This window comes from Erpetoichthys calabaricus, chromosome 8, assembly GCF_900747795.2.
Source record: "Erpetoichthys calabaricus chromosome 8, fErpCal1.3, whole genome shotgun sequence".
NCBI lineage: Eukaryota > Metazoa > Chordata > Cladistia > Polypteriformes > Polypteridae > Erpetoichthys > Erpetoichthys calabaricus.
The window spans coordinates 69,346,668-69,372,733 of NC_041401.2; the positions used below are offsets into that span (position 1 = coordinate 69,346,668).

Here is a 26,066-nt window from a genome sequence, read left to right on the forward strand (position 1 = left end):
TGGTTGAGTCAGTGTGTCTTTGGGTGAGCAACAGGAAATATATCAATCTGCGTTAGCAATTTTGTAACTTGCTGCTTTGGGTCTTACTTAATAGAATCCTGTTTTATTAAATCTGTTTAAATAAAACAAGGAAGCACAGTCACCATCTTTTGAACAAAATTTCTGATTTGAAATTCAGTTTAGTACAATTTGTATTTTCTAAAAATGTGTAGATGTTTTTTATTTCATGTGAAGGCTTTAGAAATGGATCAAGTAGAGTGCAATTAAGTCAAGAGTTGAATGTAAAAACATCAGCATTTTTGTGTTGTTTTATATCCTCCAGCCACAGTGTTTCAGGATTTTATAAATAATGCTCTTTTGAGGTTCTCAGTTTGCAGCTTACCAGCAGACATATATATTGTTTTTCTTTTTTGTTTTGTGCCCTCCCCCACCATTACCTGTCATCTACTGGAGAGGAGCAAAAGCTTTAGATTCGTCAAATTTCTTTATCCATTTTTTGATAGATCTCGATGTTTTAGGGTCCCCTGATAGTGAAAACATTGATATCTTGATGGTGGGTGGGTGTATGTGTCACAGTTTCTACAGGATGGTCTAGAGTTAAAATGGCTAGATGGAAAAATACTCGAAACCTAAGCCTGTTATGAGATGACAATGTGCTGATTAGTTTTTGAGCCAAATTGTGCAAGAAAAAGAGGCACTTTAGAGAAACCCTCAAATACCTCAATTCTACAATTAATTATGAATTATTCTCGCCAATTGCGAATATAATAACCTATGTTATGATCAGAAAGATCAGCATCAGAGCAGTAAATAATTACTGAGAGGTTATCAAATAGTTCAGGTAACTTGGTTGCTAGGGCGCAAAGCCTACTGATGCTCATGTCCGAATTTTTAAAACTGTTAAAACAAGTATTGCTGTTATTTCAAATAATACTGACAGATTACTGAGCTAGGAGGAAAATAACACTTAGAAGAATGATATATTTTTCTAAGTTATTCAGAATTAAAGCATTTTACTGTTATTTTAAGCTTGGTAACTTAAACAGAGCATAATTAGAGATTGATCTGATTTATTAAACAGTGAGATGCTGTTGAATCTAGGAGAAAACAGGCATAAAATGGTAGTGTGCATATGGTATAATCTGTACATTAGCTTGACATGACTACAGAAAGTTTTAATCTTTATCTTAAAAGTTTTCCTATAAACTAAGTTAAAAGTTTGATTAGAATTTTTTTTCTAATTTTTTTTGTTCTTTGTTCCAGTGATGGGGAACAAAATGGGGTTTTGGCACATTCAAACATAAATTCAGTTCAATCAAGGCTGCTTGAGCACAGTGTTGCAATTCTTTTGTTTTTCATTTCTTGATTCTCATTGGTTACTTAAACCATGGGTTAACTGTTGCCAGAGTTGGGTTGTTAATAATAATGTGTCTGAGCATTCAACAAGGAATGGGTTTTGAAGACACTAAAAAGGGCAAGATTGGGTTGTGACCAAAAAGTTTATGAAATCCTTCTGTATTGTAGTCATATTTGCTTTGTAAATCACTGCATAATATAAACTAAAGACTGACTGATTGGCCAGGGCATAGCAAGCCTTGGGCATTAACATCCATAAGAATATCACATTCTGTTGTACACCATATTTTGTTTAATAGGTTTAATTGCACAAATTCAAGGTGTCACAAAAGCTAGCACCACGATAGATGCAAAATGTCCAAGAGGCCTAGTGCATTACCCTTTGCATAAAAGGATAATGCAATAGATTGCTGCTTAGAAGCTTTTACCTCTAAACAACTACCTTTTTTGGAAGTTAAACTATATAGCACACTACAGGTAGTAAGTGAAGGTTTTGAGATGATTCACTCACTTAAATAAGAAGAAATGTTTTTGTATTATTATTATTATATAAAGTAATAGGCTGTGTCAAGGGACGGATTGCCATAACTTGCACATCACACACACATTTACTTGACATGTTATTATTAAGGGTTGAATGGGGCAGCTTGGTATGCCTTGAAGTTGTTAACCATTTTCTAAATGGCTCAAAAAACACATTATCAGTAGGTCTCCAACACCTGCCATATATAAATCAGTGAAAAAATTTGGCAGTGTTGGATGTTGCTGTAGCTGCAGTGTTGTGTCCTGGAGAATTACCTGTCTCAGGAATAATTAAGCCAGACTGTAAATTAGATCTGGTACTAAAAGATAGTGAAAAGAGATGAGAACTAAGGAATTCTATCGGCAAGTACTCGCAAGTAAACTTTTTTGTATAATGTGATTTTTATTTTTTTAATTTGCATTTTTTGTTGTAGCAGTGCTAATTGCAGTTTTCGGACAACTGGCTGAATAACTTGTTAATTTCCTTGCTTTAATATACCAAACTATTGGATAGCAAGTTCCTTTCAGCATACCAAGAGGGAGCCTGAATGGTTTATACATATTTAAGTTATGATGACAAAATTGTATATGAAAATGTTACTGCTTGAACAGGCAATTTAAAAATGTGCTATGATTTTGATTTTTTATGTTTTTATTTCATTACAGCTTTGTAGACCTTACCTTTAATATTTCACATTACTAAACATTTGGCCAGTGTTGATATATGTGTAAATAAATATGTGATTGTTTGTGTATGTGTGTGTGTGTGTGTGTGTGTGTGTGTGTATATATATATATATATATATATATATATATATATATATATATATATATATATATATATATATATATATATATATATATATATACATATATATATATAATGTATATTATTTATATATATATAATGTATATTATTTATATAATTTTTATATGCATTTTTTTTTTTTTTTTTTTTAGGTGAAGCAGATAATGGAGGAATCTGTTACTAAGAAGTTTGTGCATGAAGACAGCAGTCACATTATAGCATTATGCAGTAAGTGATGGGTCATACAAAAAAGTTAAATTGATAGATTAATAAGATTGATGCTTAGGGCCATGTAAAGTAGAAAGTGATACTGTGTTTTCTTTGTTCTGGTTGCATGAAATTCCATAATTTGCTTTTTGATCAAAATATTTGATGTTTTGACTTTCATTTGTTTATTAAACTCAATCTTAATACATAATTCGCCTGCCTCCTCACTCATGTCCATCTGAAGCCGAATGTGTAGTCGCCTTCTGCGTACGTCCGAAGCGGAATGTGCAGTCGCCTTCTGCGCAGCTGCCCGAAAAACCTTACGAGACCGACATCCAACCTCAACATCGTGGCAGGAGGCGGATTTACGGCCGCAAAAATTCAAAGAGAAAGGCGACTTCAATTAAAGCTCTAGAGGCCTTAAAGGCGATTTCGACTACAGCTCGAGGCCTAGTTACACATTCTGATTCAATTACGCATTCATTTAATACACCTATATCAGGTTTGTGGTGCTTATACTTATTACTATACCATATTGTACTGGAACATTCATCATTCAATATTATACTATAGGCCTGGAAAATTCATCAACTAACAGTACAAGCCTGTACGGTAATGAGTAAAGCGGACTACAATCATTACAAAACAACTTTTTCGTTACTTATCATACACTGCTGACACAAACTCGTGCCCGTTTCATCTTACGTTGTCAAAACGGGCTCTTTGTCTAGTTATTATAATGTTTGACATCACACACACTAAATATAGTACCTTAGAGCAGGCATGTCAAACACGTGGCCCCCGGGCCACATGCGGCCCGCAACAGAAATCTGTGCGGCCTGTATGACAGATCCTAGTTAGCACTGAACTTGTACAAAATGATTACTATCGTTTGTGATTGAATCATTCTGCATCTTCGGTGTTACTTATTGACTTTTCTTACTTCTGCTTTCTGATAAAAGTGCGTTTTCCCATGGCATCATGGTACCGGAAACTTCATTTGCTAGTATAGCCATGAGCCTTGACCAAAGTTAATGAGCCGCAGCATCACAACTGAAGGCTGGGCTAGGCTGCAGCAGGGGTGGCCTTAGGCATGTGCAAACTGTGCACCTGCACAGTGCCGCCAAATCCCAGGGGCCGCCACGCCAATATATATTGAATATAAAACAGAAAGAGAAAATAACGACACAGCTGACGGTAATGTGGCAGAAAAACATTCTGTTTCTTGTTAATTAGTACGCTGTATTTACAAATGTCGCTAGAGTCGGAGCAGTAAGCTATATGTAGTATTATAATGTTTTGCCGTAATGAGAATATCATAGGCTGCCACTTGGTTTTCAAGTTACGGACATGCGTATATAGAAGCGTGTCATGAGCACGAGGCGGCTATGCAGTGTCTGCAACGGATGTGGCCATCTGCCGTGCATAAGATACCGTATTGACATTGCCAGGAGAAGGGGCCACCGATTCTTTCTCTGCCCAGGGCCGCCACGAGCCTAGAGCCGCCCCTGCTAAGGCAACACTACTGACTGGGCTGCTGAGACTGGCCACTGGGCAGAACTGACCATCACGAGTAGTAATAGCCCGCATACTTTCATGTTTTTTTGCTCTAGTTTCATGTAATTTTGTGCTAGTATTGTAACGAACAGTTAGTGCAGACTACAGCTGAAGATCTGAAGTGGACGCGAGAAGTTGGTGAGTTGTTTATTAACATATTTTTGTGATTTTGAGTTTGTAAAATTATTGTAGGTCAGGTGGCTTTTTGCATATCGGCTTATTTTACAATATAAACTTTGAAGTAAACTTAGTAAAGTAAAATTTGATTTTTGGAGGATTTGTTTTCCAACTTGAATTACTGACCAATGAATTCAGTGGGGCGGCACGGTGGCGCAGTGGGTAGCGCTGCTGCCTCGCAGTTGGGAGATCTGGGGACCTGGGTTCGATTCCCGGGTCCTCCCTGCGTGGAGTTTGCATGTTCTCCCCGTGTCTGCGTGGGGTTTCCTCCGGGCACTCCGGTTTCCTCCCACATTCCACAGACATGCAGGTTAGGTGGATTGGCGATTCTAAATTGGCCCTAGTGTGTGCTTGGTGTGTGGGTGTGTTTGTGTGTGTCCTGCGGTGGGTTGGCACCCTGCCCAGGATTGTTTCCTGCCTTGTGCCCTGTGTTGGCTGGGATTGGCTCCGGCAGACCCCCGTGACCCTGTGTTCGGATTCAGCGGGTTGGAAAATGGATGGATGGATGAATTCAGTGAGCATTTTCGTGATTTCAGTTCACACAAACATGCAGGGCATTGCGCTGTTCTCTTACAACGTTGAGAATGCGCCTGAGAATATCCAAATGGAATTGATTGAAGTGCAGTCAGATTCTATTCTGAAGGCAAAATACAACGAAGTTGGTGTGCCAGGCTTGTATGCTTACCTGCCACCCTCGTATGTGCAGATCCGTAAGTTGGCATCGAGAGTGCTGTCAATGTTCGGCAGCACTTACCTTTGTGAGCAACTGTTTTTGTTAATGAAAGCTACCAAAACCCCACATCGCTCAAGACTTACCGTCGAGCACCTTTCATCCCTCATAAAAGTTGCAGCTGCACAAGATTTCAAGCCTGATATTGACGAACTGGTTACTAACAAGAGATGCCAAGTGTCGGGACAAAAGAAATAAATCTCACACTGTAAGGCTCCTATATAAGCAGTGAATATAATATAATGAATATCAATCATCAAGACACTATATAAAAGCGGTCGGGATTGTCCTTCCGTCCCGCGAGTGCAAAGCGTAGCAGTATTCCGCTTATCACAGACTTACTACTTGCGGCTTGCGGTACGAAACGACGCTATGTGAGCAGAGTTCTGGTGCTCCCATCGTTCCCTTGCTTTTGTGTGCGATGCGCTGGAAAAATAGACAAAATTATGTCTCTGGAAATAATTAATGTTGATGGAGTACAAATGCCTCACCGCGTAGTAAATATCAGGGGAGATGGTGCTTGCTTATTCTCATCTATAGCTCATTTAGTGCATGAAACTCCGTCTTTAGCGGTACAGATTCGGGCTGACATTGTACGACATGTTTTAAGTAATTGGTCAAGGTTTCAGCCATTTACAATGATGCCGTCAGGAATCTCTTATACAAATGAGCTTCAGTATCTCACTGAAATGTCAAAGTCTCAAACTTATGGTACCATTTCTGAGCTAATGGCAGCGGGAGAGTTGTTCCCCTATGAGTTTCAAGTATATTATTATGGAGTACTACGCTCCAAGTTTGGACAGGCACTCCAGGGGATAAAGAAACTTAGGTTTTCGGGAGATGTTATGAATGGGCACTTTGATGTTCTCATTCCCTACACTTACATGCGTGATGTACACATGGAGCGCACACAAATTGAGGATAAAAGTCGGTTGCCTTAAAAGGCGGGTGAGCCTAGTAATATAATAAGGACCTAGCTAAGAGGTTAAGACTCTAATTCTACACTGTTGTATGGAGACTGCATGGAAATAAATTGCTTTTCTTTAAACTTTAAGTGTTACATTTTTTAAAGTTTTCAGTATTGGAAAGAAAACTACAGTAACTTTGTATAATAGTATAATAGTATTTGTTACAGTACGGCCCGCTGACGCACGTATGGCAGTCGAAGCGGCCCACCAATGGTAGTGAGTTTGATATGCCTGCCTTAGAGATTGGCTGTCCTACTCTCATTAGACAGGTTTATAGGGTCATTATTGTGATATGTACAGAGTGTTATGAAATTATTTACACATAGTAATTAAAATGCACCACATTTCCCCATGCCATAATTTTCTATGACTATATTACTCCAAAAACCTCCGTCTTCTTTACCTTAAATAACTGCCTTACCTTAAAACTTCCATCTGAAAAATCTATTCATAACCAAGCACCATAATTTCTGTTTTTGCTACTTCATGCTTGCCCTGAGTAAAAAGTTTCTCATGCATTATTTTATAAGAAGATAAAGTAACTGTATCCAGCAGGGGGTGTATGCTGAATGAGAATATGTGTTCTTTTACAAATTTTAGCTTTAAACCAAATGTCTCTCTCTCTCTCTCTGTCTATCTATTTATCTATCTATCTATCTATCTCTCTATCTATATCTATATCTATATATATAATATTCATTCATTCATTCTTAGGTCGCAATCTGTTTATTTAGGTGGTTACCTACCAGGCAAACATCTGCCACATTCTCTCAGTTGTGAGAAGCAGATCATAGATATGTGATACAGCAGCTGCCAAATAAAGAGTATAGTACACGACACGTGTTTTGCCCTTATTAGGGCTCATCAGGTGTACGCATTTTTCCATCTCCTTATGGGGATTGAACCTCAGATGTCAGTGCCTGGGGCAGAGCCTCTGACTTTGCACCACAGCGGCTGGTTCGCTTATTTAACAGGGTAAAGATCAGAGTATTACACAGATTGCAACTCAGACCAAAGAATGTATTTGGGTGGTTGCCTACCATTTGTCCTGGATATGACGTTAAACTGCATCCGGCAGTTCTCCAACTTGCAGGGAAATCATAAGGGTTGGTGTCAAGATTGGCACTCTATCCACCGTAAAAAAACTTCATACAGAAAGGACTCCTTTTTGCTCTCTGTGGGAGTAGCTATGCTGCAGCCACAAATAGGAAGGCTGCTCGCATCATGAAGGGGATGGGGGAAAGCCCTCGGGAGCCCCATCCCCGGAAGAGTCGAAACCGTTGGAGAGCCAATGGGGTCAGGTCTGTTGGGGATTGGAACTGGTGTGGTGCTGAGGTGTCGTCCGCTGCACGGCAGCACTCGGGTCCCAATTTGAGGCAGCTCATCCGGGTAGGCGCATGGAACGTCTTGTCTCTCCTGCAAGATGATCATCTTCATCTGCTGTCGGAGGAGCTGTGTAAACTCCTCATTTCAGTGGCGGCACTCTCTGAGGTGCGCAGACCGGGGACTGGCCAGATCTCTGTAGGTGGATACACCTTTCATAGGTCTGGTCGCTCTGATGGTTGTCATACTCGGGGAGTAGCTGTTGCTGTAGCGAATTGGCATCTTCCGATGGTGTCTAATGTCACTCCTTTCAACGAGCATATTATGAGACTCAGATTACGGCACTCCCTGGGTGCCTTGTCTGTTTTCTCAGTGTATATTCCGACCACGGTGAGTGATGTCTCGCTGAGGGAGACATTTTATTCGCAGCTTTGCTCGGTGGTTGATGGGTGCCCACGAGGTGACACTCCTTTTGACTTCAATGCAGCCATTGGCACTGACAGGGCTGGCTGTGAGGATTGCCTCAGTTCTCCTGGGTCTGGTGACAGTGGTGAAAGTGGCTCCATTTTTCTTGATTTTGCAAAAGGTCAGGGGCTGCGAATCGCGTGATCCTGGTTCCAGCGCCCTGAGCGTATCATTGGACTTAGTACTCCAATACTGGTGGTGCAGTGAGGGAGATCGATCACAACCTCGTGGGCAGATGCTGGAGACTCTTGCAAAACTGCAGTGTCTACAGAAGTGCCCAGTTTATGAATTCTGACCACAGACTTGCTGTTTCTACTCTTAGGATCCAGCTTAAATCCAGTAGGTTACCACCTACTAGGAAAATGAGCCTGGACTTGGCCAGACTCCAAGACCAGGCTGTTTCTAATGAGTTTGCATGCAGTTTGTGCGAGGAACTTGTGGATTTGGGTGCGACAGCTAATCCTAATGTGATGTGGGAGACCTTCCACGACAAAACCCTGAATGTTGCTGAGGGCTGTGTTGGTGTTAACGGTGTTCCCAGAAAGAGGTGTTTCATCTCGCAGGGCACCCTGGATATCATCGAGAGGAGTCGCGACGCACGGCTCAATGGCAACTCTGGTCTGTACAGTGAAATGAGATGGACGGCTCTGAGGGCAGATAAAGAGGAATCTGTGAGCAAGTGACACACCATCTGTGGTCTAGCGACCCACATCCTGCTTACAAAGGAATCGAACCATTATGCACGTCTATAGGATATCTCTGGGTCCACGATTCTTGAGGCTGATCCTCCAATTAGCTGTGAACCACCCAATCTCACTGAGATTGCACAGGTGGTGAACCAGCTGAGGGGAGGAAAGGCTGCAGTTACCTGTAGTATTTGGGGTGAACTTCTCCAGGCTGGTAGTAAGGCTATCCTCCTGGCATTGCAAGTAATCTTTGCTTCCATTTGGGAGACTGGCATCATCCCAACTGACTGGAAAACGGGACTTGTAGTCCCTATCTGGAAAGGAAAGGGTGATTGCCTGGGTTGCGGCAACTACAGGGGGATAACACTGCTCTCGGTGCTGGGTAAGGTCCTTGCTAGGGTCGTCTTCAATAGGATCTGTGATCACTTGCTCACCTTCCAGCGACCAGAAAAGGCTGATTTTACGCCTAAGACGTCTACCATCGACTGCATCCCGGCACTGAGGGTTCTCATGGAGCGCAAATGTGAATATCGGCAGGATTTCTTTGCAGCTTTTGTCGATTTTTGTAAAGCGTTCAACTCAGTTGATTGAGCTAACCTGTGGTACATCCTGAGGGTTTGTGGGATCCCCTCGAGGTTGCTGGATATCATGAGCGGCCTGTACACTGGTACTGTGAGTGCTGTGCAGAGTGGAGGCAGAACCTCTGTGTTTTTCCCAGTTGATTCTGGGGTTCATCAGGGGTGTGTTCTTGCTCATACTCTGTTCAATGCTTGTATGGACTGGGTGTTGGGCAAGGTCATGGGGTCCAGCGGCAGTGGGGCATCTGTTGGTGAAGAAAAATTCATGGATCTTGACTTTGCTAATGATGCTGTGATCTTCGCGGAGTCCATGGAGGCTCTGATCTGGGCGCTCGAGAGACTGAGTGAGGAGTCTGAGTGTCTGGGCTTGTGAGTGTCCTGGATAAAAACCAAGATCCAGGCCTTTAATGACCTTTTGGGCACAGCCATCAGCAGTGTGTCTGTTTGTGGAGAGAGTGTCGACCTTGTTGAGAGGTTTACTTACCTTGGCAGTGACATTCATGTCTCTGGTGACTCTTCCTATGAAGTCAGTAGACGGATTGGGAGAGCATGGGGGGGTCAGGAGGTCGCTGGAAAGGCGTGTGCGGCGCTCTCAATATCTATGCAAAAGGACGAAGGTCAAAGTCTTTAGAGTCCTGGTGCTTCCTGTCTTGCTATATGGTTGGGAGACATGGATGCTATCCAGTGACCTGAGATGAAGACTGGACTCCTTCAGTACTGTGTCTCTTCAGAGAATCCTTGGGTACTGTTGGTTTGACTTTGTGTCAAATGAGTGGTTGCTCATGGAGTCCCGAATGACGCACATTACCTACATTGTGAGGGAGTGTCAGTTACGTCATTAAGGCCATGTGGCGTGTTTCCCCGAAGGTGATCCAGTTCGTCGTGTGGTGGGTGCAGCAACGCACTGTACCAGTGCATGCTCCCCAGCTTGACTTGACTTGATTACCATGTAGTGCTTTTGGTTGGTCGGCTAGTCGGTAAACATCCACCATGTCCTGTCAGTTGCGACAAGCAGATCATAGGTATGTGATGCCAAAAGCGTTATTTTGAAGGAAGCTCCTGGAAAAGACGGCTGCATTTGTGGGGTTCCTGGCAGTCGACTTTGCCCACTTTGAGAGTGTGTGAGACATTTTTGCTGGGTACAGCAGGAATGATGTGTTTCATCTGTAGGTGAGCTTCTATTTTCAGTGCAGTTGCCACAACATTTTACTTTTTGGTTCCAAAAGAAAAGCATGTCACTTCCAACCACGGGATTCAGTTTTTTTGCTAGTGTACTCCCAATTTTAAATAGCACTCAGTAATTGCTGACCATAAATTGATTGTCACCAAACAAGGGGTATACCAGCTCTATTTTAATAGCTTGCCTAGGCTGCTCCATTTGTCATTTCTTATCTCTGTTTCACCTTCTCCCTGTCAGCTTGCTTGCATTGCTTAAATGCTCAGCACTGTCCACTCATGGCTTCGGTTACCCATCTTAAGTGAAATAATGTAACGTGGAATAAGACTCACAGATCACATACTACAAACCTTTGGCTACGGTAACCTACCGTAGGTAGCTGCAAATGTAAATTTACAAAACCTAAATGAGTTTAGAAAAGCATCTTAACTATTTTTGACTGAAAATAGTAATTTCAGTAAAATAAGAATTTGATTTTTTTAGCTACCAAGGCTAAAGTTATGCTAAACCCTAGGAAGATGTTTAAAATCATACATAATCATGAAGAACTGGATATGTCTGATGGTACATTTCTATGTGGATGATGATGACAATAAATAATAGGTACAGCTAACCTGTACTCTAATTCCACACTTCCTTTTAATTTCATTAATCTTTTTTTTAACTTTGGTTATTTTGTCATCCTTCCCTGATAAAGAGCCATAATCTGTTAATTACAGAAATCAAGCTTGCATGCTTCTTGTATAATATAGAAGTTTGATGCTTTGGACAATATTCAGCCAGGAAACCTTGGATCCTTGCATCCAAGTAATGTTGCTTTGACACATACCACTTAAAGACTTTCACAGACTACATGTAGTACTAGGGTGTTGTACTGTGTTAGCCATTATGATTACATTTGATTACATCTTGCCTGAAGAAGGGGCCTGAGTTGCCTCGAAAGCTTACATATTGTAATCTTTTTAGTTAGCCAATAAAAGGTGTCATTTTGCTTGGCTTTTCTCTACAGACTACATGCAAATATTGTTCAGCAATGGTTTGAGGAACAAGACAAAGATTTCAAGGTGTTGACTTGGCCTCCAAAATTCCCCAGATCTCAATCTGATTGAGTATTTGTGGACTGTGCTAGAAAAACAAGTCCAATCCATGGAGGTTCCACCTCATAGCTTTTAGGACTTAAAACATACTACAAAATACTACAGAAAATTTCAGAGGTCTTGTGGAGTCCTTATCTCGATCAGAGCTGTTTTGGTGGCACAAGGGGCTGACCAGTGTATATTGCACATTTTGGAATCTGATCCTGGTTTAGGCTAAGTTACTTTAAATCTGTATTTCCTGTCCTAAACCTTCCATCTTGGATGCTTCTATCTCTTATTCATTAGAAACAGGCACTCAGTGTGGCTCAGTGGTTAAGGCTTTGGACTTCAAACCCCGAGGCTGAGGGTTCAAATCCTGCCACTGACACTGTATGACCTTGAGCAAGTCACTTCATCTGCCTGTGCTCCAGTTGGGGGGAAAAAAAACAATTGTATCTCAAATGTTGTAAGTCACTTTATATAAAGGCATTGGGCAAATAAATAAATGTAAATGTAGAAAACATACTCACTGTGTTCAAGCCTTGCATCTTGTAATGCTATTAAGCCACAGGTGTCGAACTCCGGTCCTGGAGGGCCGCAGTGGCTGCAGGTTTTCATTCTATCCTTCTTCTTCATTAGTTTTTGCTGCTAATTAACTTCTTTTGCCTTAATTTTAATTAACTTGACTCAGACCCCTTAGTTGTCTGTTTTTCCTTAATTAGCAGCCAAACAATAATGAGACACAAAACAAGCCACCACATGACCAGCTCACCTGTGCCCAGCACATAATATCTGAAAATAACGAAAGGTGAAGGTCTCAATAAGGTTGATCTCTCAGGTCACCAAAACATTTTAACGATGTTCTTAGAAAAAACAGAAAATCAACAGTTTTAGAAATGTCTGCCGTGGCAGAATGAGAGCAGCAACAACCTGTGGAATTAAATAACGAGTTTAATTAACAGCAAGAATCAGCTTCTCATTAAGAGACTGGTTGAAGTGAAAATTGGTTGGAGTTTCAAATCCCAATTTAGCTGGTCATCTGTCAGCTTGTTTCACATCTCATTTCTGTTTGGCTCTCAATTAATGAAGAAAGGAATAAACTGAGAGGACTGAATCCTTAAAAACAGGGCTATTAAAATGAAGGGAAATTGAGTTAATTAGCAATGAAAACTGGTCAGTGATAAGGAAAAGGGTTAGAATGAAAACCTGCAGCCACTGCGGCCCTCCAGGCCTGGAGTTCGACACCCCTGTTTAAGCAGTAACATGTACATTAACTCTGGTTTGTTAAGAACACACTACCACACAGGCACAGAAGAGAGGGGTTAATTAAAAGGAACTTTTTCCTCTAATGGTCCACAGAGAATGAAGGAAAGGGTGAAGAACACTATATTTCCCATAGTGATTCCTGATGATACTTCCATTGCAACTACACAACAGTGGATACCCAGAAACTGAACTACACATATCCTTGAAGCACCTGGACTTGTTTATTCTCACTTTGTCTCTTTCCCCTAAATCCCTGACACTAATCAGTATAAAGATGCAGAATTACTATTATAATTTGTAAGAGTTTCAGTACATTACCCTTCATTGCTTTTATGTGATCTGCAGCTTTTGGTTCTGAGTAAGATGTAGACATTACATTGGGCTGGTTTACAATAAAAGTAGAAGCAAAAATGTAAAGCATTTACACATAATGAAAAGAGTATGTGGTTTTAAACACTTACTGATGTTCTTAAATGATGATTATTAAAATAATAGATGATGTTAAAGAGAGAATAATGATAAAAGTTAAGATGCTGAAGAATATGCTACATTTTGTAACAGAAATGTGTTGTTGAACAATGAAAGATGACATCAGAAAATTATCAATATAGCACTGCAAGCATGCAATATGGCATTGTGAATGAGTCATAAGCCTTGGTTCTTGCTCAGAAGTTAGAGAGCACAAACTTCTTGAATAGGTGGCAGAGCAGGTAGCACTTGTTCTTTGAAAAGAAGGGCATAAACAAAGTCTGTTTGTAATGACAGTAATTCTGTCAGCAGAAATGCACATTTTGCAGCATAATTGGATTATTGTGCATAATTTAATTTGAACGGATTGTGTGGTTTCCTGGATGCCTGTCTGGAAGTACACAGATCTGATTTTAAGAGGCGTTGAATGTAAACTCTCAATAGACAGGCCACCTGGCATGGGTTTTATTTAATGGTAATTACTCACATTACATACCCTTGCAATTAAAGTTTTCTAGTTGAGAAAGTAAGAGGTTGTGCAGATGACAATATTAAAAAATGCATTTACAAGTCTGTTTTAGAATTTTCAGAATAGATCTTTCCCAATCTTCTTTGCTTTTAATATTTTTCATTATACAGTATTTAATGTCCAAAATAGCCAGAGAAGAATTTGGCTCCAGACAATTCCATATTTTAAAATATGAATTTGTAAAATGGATTTATGGAAGACCTGATTACACCAATATAAATTATAATTGAGAGAATTCAAATCCCGTTAAATGGTCAATTTCAAAATCTATAAAAGGTACATTGTGATAGAAAAAACTGGGGTGTACTTAACTGAAGAAAATGCTATAACTGCTCACTTCCTCTGCACTGATAAAATGAAATGTATTATTTCCTAACCAGAACGCCACTGTTCTAAGAGGAAACTAGTAATATTGCAATTGGAAAAACTGAAGGTTGACAGCTCTGTTAATGGGATTTTTTTCTGCACCAACCAAAGCTAAAAAAAGAACAGAAAGCAAAGGTAGTACTTATTTGTTTTTATTTAGCTAAAGGTCATCTCCTGTGTGTGCTATCCTGGAGAGTGTGACTCTGAAGCACTGACTCATCTCCTTAAGGTGCGATAAAACCTTTTTAATGTAGGGCCTTTTAATGGTTTGACATGCCTCCTTCTTCTTGTGATGATTTATTAGTACTAATTTTGTTTGTGCTTAGGCCCTAATATCATCTAATTTCCATTTATTATTTTATCTTGTTAGTGGAGTATCTGCTTCAATTTGTTTTACACAAAGTACAGCATTCTGACTTAAAAAACATTATAAACAATGTATACTGTCCACAAAGAATAAGGAAGAACATGGAGTAAGTATTAATAAAATACTCAAGTCATTCCTCTGCTACTTGTGCTCTTGTCGTCTTTGACAGGTGTTTTGCTGACATGCATAAGATTGTATGCAGTCTTTAGAATCAGGGATGGCAGATGAAAATATACTAATTAGTAGCGAACATTTGCTTCTAGTTTGTATGAAATATCAAAGATTGAGCACTTTGTGTGTCATGTTTTTCTTGGACATTTTATTATATGCGGGGTGACATGACCTTAGTCTCTTAACTATAATCCTGAGGGAGAATATAAATGTACCAGCCATGTGTTTATTAAAATTAACAAAACAGCAATTCAAATATCTTTAGCATGTCATTTTTCAGTATAATGATCCATCTTTGCGAAACACTCTTTGTCACACAACCATTTAGCCTGGTAGTAAGCAATGTGTCCACTGCTTCCTTTGCTGATTGCAGTAAATGACTGTCTCTTAAAGCGTCTTTGTGTTAATTTGATTTAGTGTTTCATTATGGGAATGTTCTTTATCCTGTAATAAGAGAAAAACTTTGGACAGCTATCTTTTGAAATTGCCAGGTGCTGACATGACAATATTAAGGTATTTGTCTGTACAAATCCCAGAAACTATTTTTCGTGGATGATGTAATCTAAGCATCTTTGATAACACCACTATAGGCAAAAGATATCTGGAAGGACAATACCAAATGTATTACTAAGAAGATATGTTTGCTAGCTGTTGGACCAGTCACACAGTTGACATTTCCTTGCTGTAGTTGGCTTTTTAAAAACTTCAGAGCTCAGAACATATACACTATTCATCTTTGTAATTTAGGAATAATTTATTCAAATATAAAGAATTTTCAGTCTTGATAAAAAGAAAAAAGTCTTTGGTTCAATTTATCAATCTTGGTGATGTTGATTGCTTTTAATTACAACTAGGTAGTTTTTTTTTCTTTTTCTTTTTTTTAATTCTTTTTCAAAATTATAAAAACGTAAACTATATCTGCTTATCTGCTTATTTAGTCATGTTCTGAAATTTGAAACCCAAGTTTGTTTTATAAAAACGCCTGCATTCTTTATGCTCAAGTCATATAGAGCTTATGGAGCTAGAAGAACCAGTTTTTAAACTGGGATCTTTTTTGGTACTTCCCTGTAAGATTAGCAAGGACAACAGTGTTCAGACAGTGATCCTTGAAATGATTGCTATGGTCTTACTCAGACTAGGCTATCAGTCCATATAACAAGACAACATGTGATTGTGCACAACTGCTAAGATTAGTAGATAGACATCTCTAGATTTTGTATGACTCATTGTTTCCAGCTTTTTTGTATAGCCTATTATCCCTTGAGGACAGGAGTATAAGAGCATTATTACTAGTAAATGGGTAACACAGACTGTTAAAAGAGGTTGAAAAAAGAAAACACAGCAAGTGTAACTGTTCTCTTCAGAGTCCAACTGTGATGACTCCAATTTTATGCTTCCACCTTTTAATACCTTTGTTGCATGAATCACTGCATTCATTCAGGGAACATGATGTTCTGGTATCTTTGAGCTGACGTAGGAACATTAATCATTGACGACACTTAAATATCTCTGATAATAATCTCATAAAACTACATATTCATTGTCATCTAAAACTATAGTAAAACCTGCATTCTGTAATAGTTGTCTGTTTTATACAAAAAAGTCAGAAGAGCTTGTAGCCTGGTCTCCTTATGAATTATGTCATCTTGCTCCCCTTTCATCTGATTTTATTGAGCAAATATTCATACTGTGCTGGTTTCTTCTTTGCTCAATAAGTTTATACAAATGCCTTGTAGATTTTTGTCAGCAAATTGATTTACCATTAGAAAGTAAGTCAATGGCACTTCACAAAAATTAGATTTTGATTTAGTTTCCTTCATCCTACTTAAGTGACCAAAATAATACCTCTCTGGCTTAACAACTTCAACTAAATCTGCAAACTTTTATTGCTTGAAGTGCAAGCCTGATGTGTCTAGTATGAATAAGACACTGTAAAACAGTGAATTGGATGGTTACCAAACTGTTTGGTGTGCTTATTTTTAATATACATATTAAAATATAAATATGAGCAGTTGAATATGGTGGTCCTTTCCACACTCTATCTACAGAGCTCCTATATACATACTAAGAATGCTCCTATGCAGTCAGGGGTGTAGCACTGAACTCTGGGCCCTATACATAAGCTGTCTCTGTGGGCCCCTTCCTCTTGAAAACAAACTTCATTCCAAGCTTTGAGCCCCTACCACAATTATTACCCTTGTTCAACCAATATGACACCCATATATGTAGTGGTGCCCTCTAGGATCTTAGACTGAATCTGTGTTTTTATGCTCAACTTAACATTAGAATTTCGGTAATATTTGTGAATTTCATACATCTTACTTAAATCCTCAGGCTGGTAGTGCCTTAGGCAATGGATGTCAATGGAGTGGAGCAGAGGTTTGTGTACATTGTGATGTACTTGTGCAATCTGCTTCTGTATATGTGACGATTTTTCTATCTAAGCTGGTGAGTAAAAGCCTGAGGAACTAGCTTGTGTCCACATTGTATGGCCAGCTTGCATGTGTAGAACTTAGAGGGGATAATACAGAATTGTTTCTCCTTCTTGTAAAGAAAGATTAGCATTTTATTGGCGTCATGTCTGGTCCAGTCTGGACCTGGTGCTTTAAATAGAAGTGTCTGACTCTCTTTTGCTGGCTATGTAGTCTGCACTGTACTGTCAAGTGTGCTAATATGCCAATTATGGAATAGTCCATCTATGCTTAGTGATGAGTGTTCTCTATTTTTATGCACAATAACCTATGCATACTAATAAATCTGGACATTTTTCCTTTAATTTATGTAGTTGAGAGCAGTGGGAGTGTAAGAGATATATTTATGGCTCTTTAGCCAGATTCAACATTGTCTGCATGATGTGAAATTGCATATATTCAGAATATTGTCTTTTGTTTCCTCATTAGTTTTTTATTTGCTTGACTGTGCTGATGGCATAGTTTATGTCTATTTTAATATGGCAGATAAAGTCTAAATGTCTGCGTAAATATCAACTGAGTGCCATATACTAGAAGGTTGAGCTGCAGGATTTTCTTTCACTGTTTATTATGTAGGCAATATGTGAGGTGTCATTTGCCATAATGCTGTTTGGGCAACATGTTCATGATGAATACATCCCAGTGTGATTAAACAGTGAAAAGTGAAATTCACACATACAGTGTTTTATTAATTTTCCATTTTGACAGATACATTTTGCTTGCCAACTCATTTTGATAACAAACATACAATGTGAATTTTTAATAATATTCTGGTTAATCGTTAAAAGACTTGTGACTGGGTACTACCACTGTTGATTTTAAGGGGAACAAAATATCAGTGCTGAATGATTGAGCTTATTTGTTTGGAATAATAATGAAAGCAGAATTAATTCTGTGTAACACATGCTTGATGATTCATTGTCTTACTTATACATCAGTCCAATAGGACTGTACTTGCTTAACATACAGTATGTGTGATTGAATGAGTGTGACAAGGAATGAATGTTGGAGTGTTCATGTATAAATTGGGGGTAGGGTTTAGGTGAGCTGGGGCGGGGTGAAATGATGTTGATGCAGATACTTAATGATGGTGCTTGACCCAGAGTCTACTTGTTCAGCAAGAATTTGGCCTCATGTTAATTCAGTTTGGTGCCCTCAGCACTGGAGTCTTGTTTTTTCATTCTGTTATTATTCTTACCCAGTGATTCCCTGTGGGTTTAGGATTTTTTTGCAACTATTTTCACAATCTGTCATTTTACCTTTTGTTGACCTCATTGTTTAACTGATCTGTTTTTCTTTTTGTATTCTGCATTTGAAAAAAAGCAGCAATGTGAGATTTATATTCATAAGAAGTTCAGAAATGTTTGTGTTTGTACTGTGATTTTAAGTTCTTGCCCATCGATAAACTTCAGTTAAATTCAATTCTTAAACTTTTTTTTTTATTGTTTTGTCAATGTGTCACATGTTTCTGTGGAGTTTGTATTGTATTTTCTAATATTGACAACAATTAGTGGAGTAGACACCATGATAAATGACACTGAAAGCTGAAAGACTGCATCTACATCAGTTTAGAGTTCACTAGCATGGTCACTTGTAAATAATGGCTTAAATAACTGTAACACCTGGGGAAAAAGTGGCATTGAATCATAAAAATTATGAAAACCACAAACACCAGGATCATTTAGTGATTTTGTCACTCCATGTTACTTTCATAAAAGCTTCTTACGTTCTAATAAATTTGAAGGAATTCTCCACCCAGAAAAGATTGTCATTTTTAGTGATGGCCAAGAAAAATTTCTAAACTCATGTTTTTGTGGAGATTGAAAATAACAAAGTTTCTGATATAATGGGACCTGTGGTAACCAATGCTGGACAACCGCAAAAAGTATCAAAACTGTCCATAAAAAATCTCATGTTACTCATGACGCCTAATCTTCATGTCAAGTCAACTGCCGTCAAGTCATGATGTGCAAAACAAGTGTATTTTTTTTGCTAGAATATTGTTGAAGAAATAACTCCGGAAAATGAAAGTATTCCAAAAACATATTCCACAAACAAGAAGCCCCTTCACACAGAGCTGTTCTTTTGAATTGAGGACCTGCTTCTCCTCATTATTCATTTGTCAAAATTCCTGTCTTCTGTTCAACAGTATGACTCAGTGTGAAGGGGCATCCAGCTTATGGACTACTTTCATTCTCTGGAATTATTCTAGACTATCCTTTAACAAACCCAGTTTTGAATTGTAAAGTCTTTCATTATTGTAGATCTATAAATTTGCTTGAATCTCTAATATTTTCTTGACAAGTTATAGTTCATTAGTTAGTTTTTCTTAAAACACAGAAGTAAATTTACTGCCATCTCCACCTGACTCTCTCTGAGCATGTAATATTTATTAAAACTGGATTGTTCAGATTTGCATAACTTTTTTTTTTTAATTGGTGGTATATAAATGAATATTGATATACAGTAATCCCTCCTCCATCGCGGGGGTTGCGTTCCAGAGCCACCCGCGAAATAAGAAAATCCGCGAAGTAGAAACCATATGTTTATATGGTTATTTTTATATTGTCATGCTTGGGTCACAGATTTGCGCAGAAATACAGGAGGTTGTAGAGAGACAGGAACGTTATTCAAACACTGCAAACAAACATTTGTCTCTTTTTCAAAAGTTTAAACTGTGCTCCATGACAAGACAGAGATGACAGTTCCATCTCACAATTAAAAGAATGCAAACATATCTTCCTCTTCAAAGGAGTGCGTGTCAGGAGCACAGAATGTCACATAGATAGAGAAAACAATCTCTAGCAAACAAATCAATAGGGCTGTTTGGCTTTTAAGTATGCGAAGCACCGCGGCACAAAGCTGTTGAAGGCGGCAGCTCACACCCCCTCCGTCAGGAGCAGGGAGAGAGAAATAGAGAGAGACAGAGTTTGTTTTTCAGTCAAAAATCAATACGTGCCCTTCGAGCTTTTAAGTATGCGAAGCACCGTGCAGCATGTCGTTTCAGGAAGCAGCTGCACAAAAGATAGCAACGTGAAGATAATCTTTCAGCATTTTTAGACGAGCGTCCGTATCGTCTAGGTGTGCGAACAGCCCCCCTGCTCACACCCCCTACGTCAGGATCAGAGAAAGTCTGCGCAAGAGAGAGATAGAGAAAAGTAAGCAATCTAGCTTCTCAGTCATCTGCCAATAGCGTCTCTTGTATGAAATCAACTGGGCCAACCAACTGAGGAAGCATGTACCAGAAATTAAAAGACCCATTGTCCGCAGAAATCCGCGAACCAGCAAAAAATCCGCGATATATATTTAAATATGCTTACATATAAAATCCGCGATGGAGTGAAGCCGTGAAAGGCGAAGCGCGATATAGCGAGGGATCACTGTACTAAGGTCTATATTTTGTGTGGCCTTTGTTAGCCAGTTGTCACAGAGTTGGCTGCTGCAGTGGGCGATATATACTTGCATAATAATGTTAGATGATTTGATGTATGGATACAATTCTGCTTGGTTCCTCAATTCAAACAGCTTTTACAAGTAAATATCATGCAATTGTGCATCTGACTACAAATGTTTGAGCTCTTCTGCAGCAGCTTTGTAAAACTGAAGAAGTTCAGGCGCTTTAAAAATTAGCAAGCTTTACAATTTTCCGGTACCCCAAGAATAAAATGCAATCTGCCAACTACATCAGAAAAAGTCAAAGGAGAGAAGAAGAAACACATCATATTTTCACTGAAAAAAATGACAAAAATGTACTATACTACAAATATGAGTAAAATTAATGTGAGACCAAAAAAAGATTTCCTCCTCCACAATACATTCAGTTTTGTATGCAGCAAACTGATCGTGACTGAACAGCATTGAATTGAAGACCAGGAACTTGAGTTTCCCACATCATACAGAGTACTCGTCTACTTGTTAGTGCTGGTAAAGACTTTCCGTTCGTAGTTCATACACATCATACATGTGGAGGAAAAAGAATGCTGCATTTACTTTGCAAAGTAAATTCTAAGAACTTTGACTACTAATTTAGTTTTTTCCTTGAGTTAGGTACTAGGGTTAGGCACAGCTGAACTGCAATCACAAGACATATATTAAGCCATGACATGAACAAGATGATTTTAACTTTTATGGCCACACTCCCTTTACTGTCAAGAAAGATTGTATTCACAAGAAAATAAAAAAATATAAAAACATTCTTGAATGAGGCTTTTGAGAGAAGTGTACAAACAAGTAAACTTAGGAGAGGGCATAGAAAACAAAACATATAAGACAACAAAATCTACTAAGTGAACTTAGCTGTAATAAATTGTCAGCAACTTTATTATTTTTTGATAATAATATCCATGGGTAATTGAAAATGTCCTTGTCCCTACTGGTAGCATGAGGCATTTCAAGTTGCAACTGGTATTCCAGCTCCTCCAGGATGGCACATACATATGTGTTGTCGCAAGAAGGTTTGTTGTGTCTCCCAACACAGTCTCAAGAGCGTGGAGAAGATACCAGGAGACAGGTCATTACACAAGGAGAGCTAGATAGGGCTGTAGAAGGGCACCATCCCAAAATCGTTCTCTGAGGAGGAACGGGAAGATCACTGCCAGAGCCCTACAAAATGGCCTCCAGCTGGCTACTGGTGTGCATGTTTCTAACTAAATGTCAGAAGCACACTCCTTGAGGGTGGCATGAGGTCCTGACGTCCTGTACTGGGACCTGTGCTCACAGCTAATCACTGTGCTCCTTGATTGGCATTCGTCAGAGAATGCAACACTTAGCAGTTTTGCCATTGACACCGTGTTCTTTTCACAGATGAGAGCAGGTTCTCACTGAGCACATGTGACAAACGTAAAAGATTCTAGAGATGCCGTGGTGAATGTTATGCAGCCTGCAACATCATCCAGCATGACCAATTTGGTGGTGGGTCAGTGTGGTCTAGAGAGGCATATCCTTGGTGGGGGTTGCACATATCTCTACGTGTTAGGTAACGGTACCCCGACTACTGTTGGGTATTGGGATGAAGTCCTCAGAGTCATTGTCAGACCTTATGCTGGTGCAGTGGACCCTGGGTTCCTCCTGGTGCAGGACTACTCCTTGCCTCGTGGCCAGAGTGTGTATTTAGTTCCAGGATGACAAAGGCATTGATGCCATTGATTGGCCAGCACGTTCCCCAGACATGAATCAAATTGAGAACCTCTGGAATGTTATGTGTTGGTGTATCTGGTGCCACCACATAGAGCCACAGACAGTGCAGGAGCTCACTGATGCCCTGATCCAGTTCTGGGAGGAGATCCCCAGATGGCGGAGACCATCTGCCATCTCATCAGGAGAATGCTCAGATGTTGTCGGGAGTGCCATACAGGTACGTAGTGGGGCCATACACACAATTGAGTCACATTATATGTTGTCATGATGAAATTCATGCAAGTTGGATCAGTCTGTGATTTCAGTTTTTTGAATTTGAGTTTATAGTGATTAGCATAACATGGCGATGTTGATGTGATGTTGAATCCAGCCTTAAGTGGGTTGGTGATTTTGGTTTCCATTGTCTATTGTTGCATCATTTTGCTCTCAACGAATTACACAGTATTACTCAGTATAGATTTTCTACTTAAATATTTAATTTATTCAGATCTAATGTGTGATTTAAGTGTTCCCTTAATTATAAGAAACAAGACTTCTCATATATAAGCTGTTATCTGGGATCAAAACATAAAGTTAAATGTTATATGATCTCATTTTGTAAACTAAAATTTGCTGATACAAATGAAGTCAGGATATCTAACAGGCAAACAGCTTTAAGTACTTTTTTGATTTTCTTAAAATTCTTCCCTTTCGTTCTCTCAGACGAACTAATCAAGTTTTTAACATCACCTTTAAAGTCCCCAGCTTTAGTTCAATAAGAATTGTCATCAAATACTGTATAGTTCAGTCTTCTTGACATAAGGACACCCATCTAGAAATATAATTGTGATTATTGACAAAAGTACAGTGGTTTGATATCAAAGATCAAACCCCTAGTCTGGAATTGGCTTTATAGTTGGAGCCAGAATCTTTGTTGCCCTTTTCCTTTTGTAATAGGGTGACTGTAGCAGTTCGGACTAAAAAGTTAAAATAAGCTTAAATGGCAAGTCCCCCACCACCTTTTGAATGAACCTGCATAAACATTGTTTCTACAGACAAGGTTAATATCATTAGACAAGGGTTATGCCCAGTGTAAAAGGGATTCCTCTTTGGAGCTCCATTAAGCTTTGGAGCTTTGGAAAAGCTTATAAAAAGGTTTAACAGTGGTTTCCCATACAGTTAAATTAACACCAGTCTCAGTAACTATGATTTGAAGTTAATCTAATTTTCAACTTTAACCCTGTCTGCTTGTCCCATAACTTAAGCTTTAAATATGATGATTAGGTATTGTCAAGATTTACTTGATAAATATTTTTTTTCCTGTGTTAAAGTAACTATTTAATTTCCTTGTTATCCAGTAATTATTAGCTATGTTATTTTACAAAAATGTACCTTGTCCTCAATTTTGTCTGAGATCAGACCATTGGGAGTGACACAGACAGTTCAAGTATTTATTTAATAAATCTCAAATGTTACTTATTTCGATGGCCAATGACATGTACAACAATGACCGTGGGTACAGTCCTTATACAAACAACCATGCTTGCAACCTCATGCACACATCGGTAACATTGCCCTGATTTTTATTCATCTGTGGTATATACTAGGGGTCCACCTTATATTCTACTAAAGGCAGGCAGTATACATGGTGACAGTAGGTGTCAATGCTCCCTTCGGAAGACACCATTTCTACTCTCAATAATGCAGAGCACTTGCCTTTTTCAGGGATACATTTGAACTGCTGTACCCAACCTTATTTAATGATATTAAATATCTTCTGCTACAAGTTGGAATCTTTGTTTATATGTGGGCTTTCCAATTCACTGATTGCACACTCAGTCACATAACACATCTCATCTTTGTTATGCCCAATTATTGCTTTGTTTGGCTATTTTTCTATATTACTTTGGGCCACATAGACGTTTTGTTCTTAAATGTACCAATTACAAAAATATTTAGTAAACTTATGTGATGATGTATAACATTGTTATTCTTAGTTTACAAATTTCCCTAAATCTTAAATCCTGTACTATACACTCTACTAATAGAAATCAATAACCAATAATGCTTAAATTGGACTGACCTTAACTGACATATACTTCTCGTAGTGTCTGAAAATGCTAACATTAAGTGGCAGAACTTCCTTTGATAATGTTGCAAGTGCTAATCTGGTGATAGCCACTAATGTAGATAGATACATAGATAGATACTTTATTAATCCCAAGGGGAAATTCACATACTGCAGCAGCAGCATACTGATACAAAAACAATATTAAATTAAAGAGTAATAAAAATGCAGGTAAAAACAGACAATAACTTTGAGTAATGTTAACGTTTACCCCCCCCGGGTGGAATTGAAGAGTCGCATAGTTTAGGGGAGGAACAATCTCCTCAGTCTGTCAGTGGAGCAGGACAGTGACAGCATGCTGTTGCTGAAGCTGCTCCTCTGTCTGGAGATGACACTGTTTAGCGGATGCAGTGGATTCTTCATAATTGATGGATGCCTGCTGAGCGCCCGTCGCTCTGCCATGGATGTCAAACTGTCCAGCTCCATGCCTACAATAGAGCCTGCTTTCCTCACCAGTTTGTCCAAGCGTGAGGCGTCCTTCTTCTTAATGCTGCCTCCCCAGCACACCACCGCGTAGAAGAGGGCGCTCGCCACAACCGTCTGATAGAACATCTGCAGCATCTTATTGCAGATGTTGAAGGACGCCAGTCTTCTAAGGAAGTATAGCCGGCTCTGTCCTCTCTTGCACAGAGAATCAGTATTGGCAGTCCAGTCTAATTTATCATCCAGCTACACTCCCAGGTATTTATAGGTCTGTACCCTCTGCACACAGTCACTTCTGACGATCACTGGGTCCAGGAGGGGCCTGGGCCTTCTAAAATCAATACCAGCTCCTTGGTTTTGCTGGTGTTCAGGTGTAGGTGGTTTGAGTCGCACCATTTAACAAAGTCCTTGATGAGGTTCCTATACTACTCCTCCTCCTGCCCACTCCTGATGCAGCCCACGATAGCAGTGTCGTCGGTGAACTTTTGCATGTGGCAGGACTCCGAGTTGTATTGGAAGTCCGATGTATATAGGCTGAACAGGAACGGAGAAAGTACAGTCCTCTGTGGCGCTCCTGTGTTGCTGACCACAGTGTCAGACCTGCAGTTCCCGAGACGCACATACTGAGGTCTGTTTGTAAGATAGTCCACGATCCATGCCACTAGGTATGAAACTACTCCCATCTCTGTCAGCTTGTCCCTAAGGAGCAGAGATTGGATGGTGTTGAAGGCGCTAGAGAAGTCTAGAAACATAATTCTTACAGCACCACTGCCTCTGTCCAAGTGGGAGAGTGATCGGTGTAGCATATAGATGATGGCATCCTCCGCTCCCACCTTCTCCTGGTATGCGAACTGCAGAGGGTCGAGGGTGTGGCGTACCTGTGGCCTCAGGTGGTGAAGCAGCAGCCGCTCCATGGTCTTCATCACATGTGACATCAGAGCGACAGGCCGGAAGTCGTTCAGCTCACTAGGACGTGATACCTTTGGGACTGGTGTAGTAACTGTAATGTAGTACCAAATGTAGCAGTTATGTGTTAAATTCTGTGTGCTAAATATGTTAAATTCTGATTAACTACAGACGTTGGGCAGTGGGCACAGTCTAGATTACATTCAGCCATTAATCCTTGCAGGCA

At 39.5% G+C, this 26,066-nt stretch overlaps 1 protein-coding gene across 2 annotated transcripts in view; it reads left to right on the forward strand.

The window, feature by feature from the left end:
- Nucleotides 1-26,066, forward strand: part of sgsm2 (small G protein signaling modulator 2) — a 194,568-nt gene that overhangs the window by 26,653 nt on the left and 141,849 nt on the right. For both annotated transcript variants that reach the window (XM_028806739.2, XM_028806740.2), the window contains exon 2: nucleotides 2,839-2,914. In XM_028806739.2, the coding sequence (XP_028662572.2) occupies nucleotides 2,839-2,914 (76 nt within the window). The remainder of the gene's footprint in view (nucleotides 1-2,838; nucleotides 2,915-26,066) is intronic.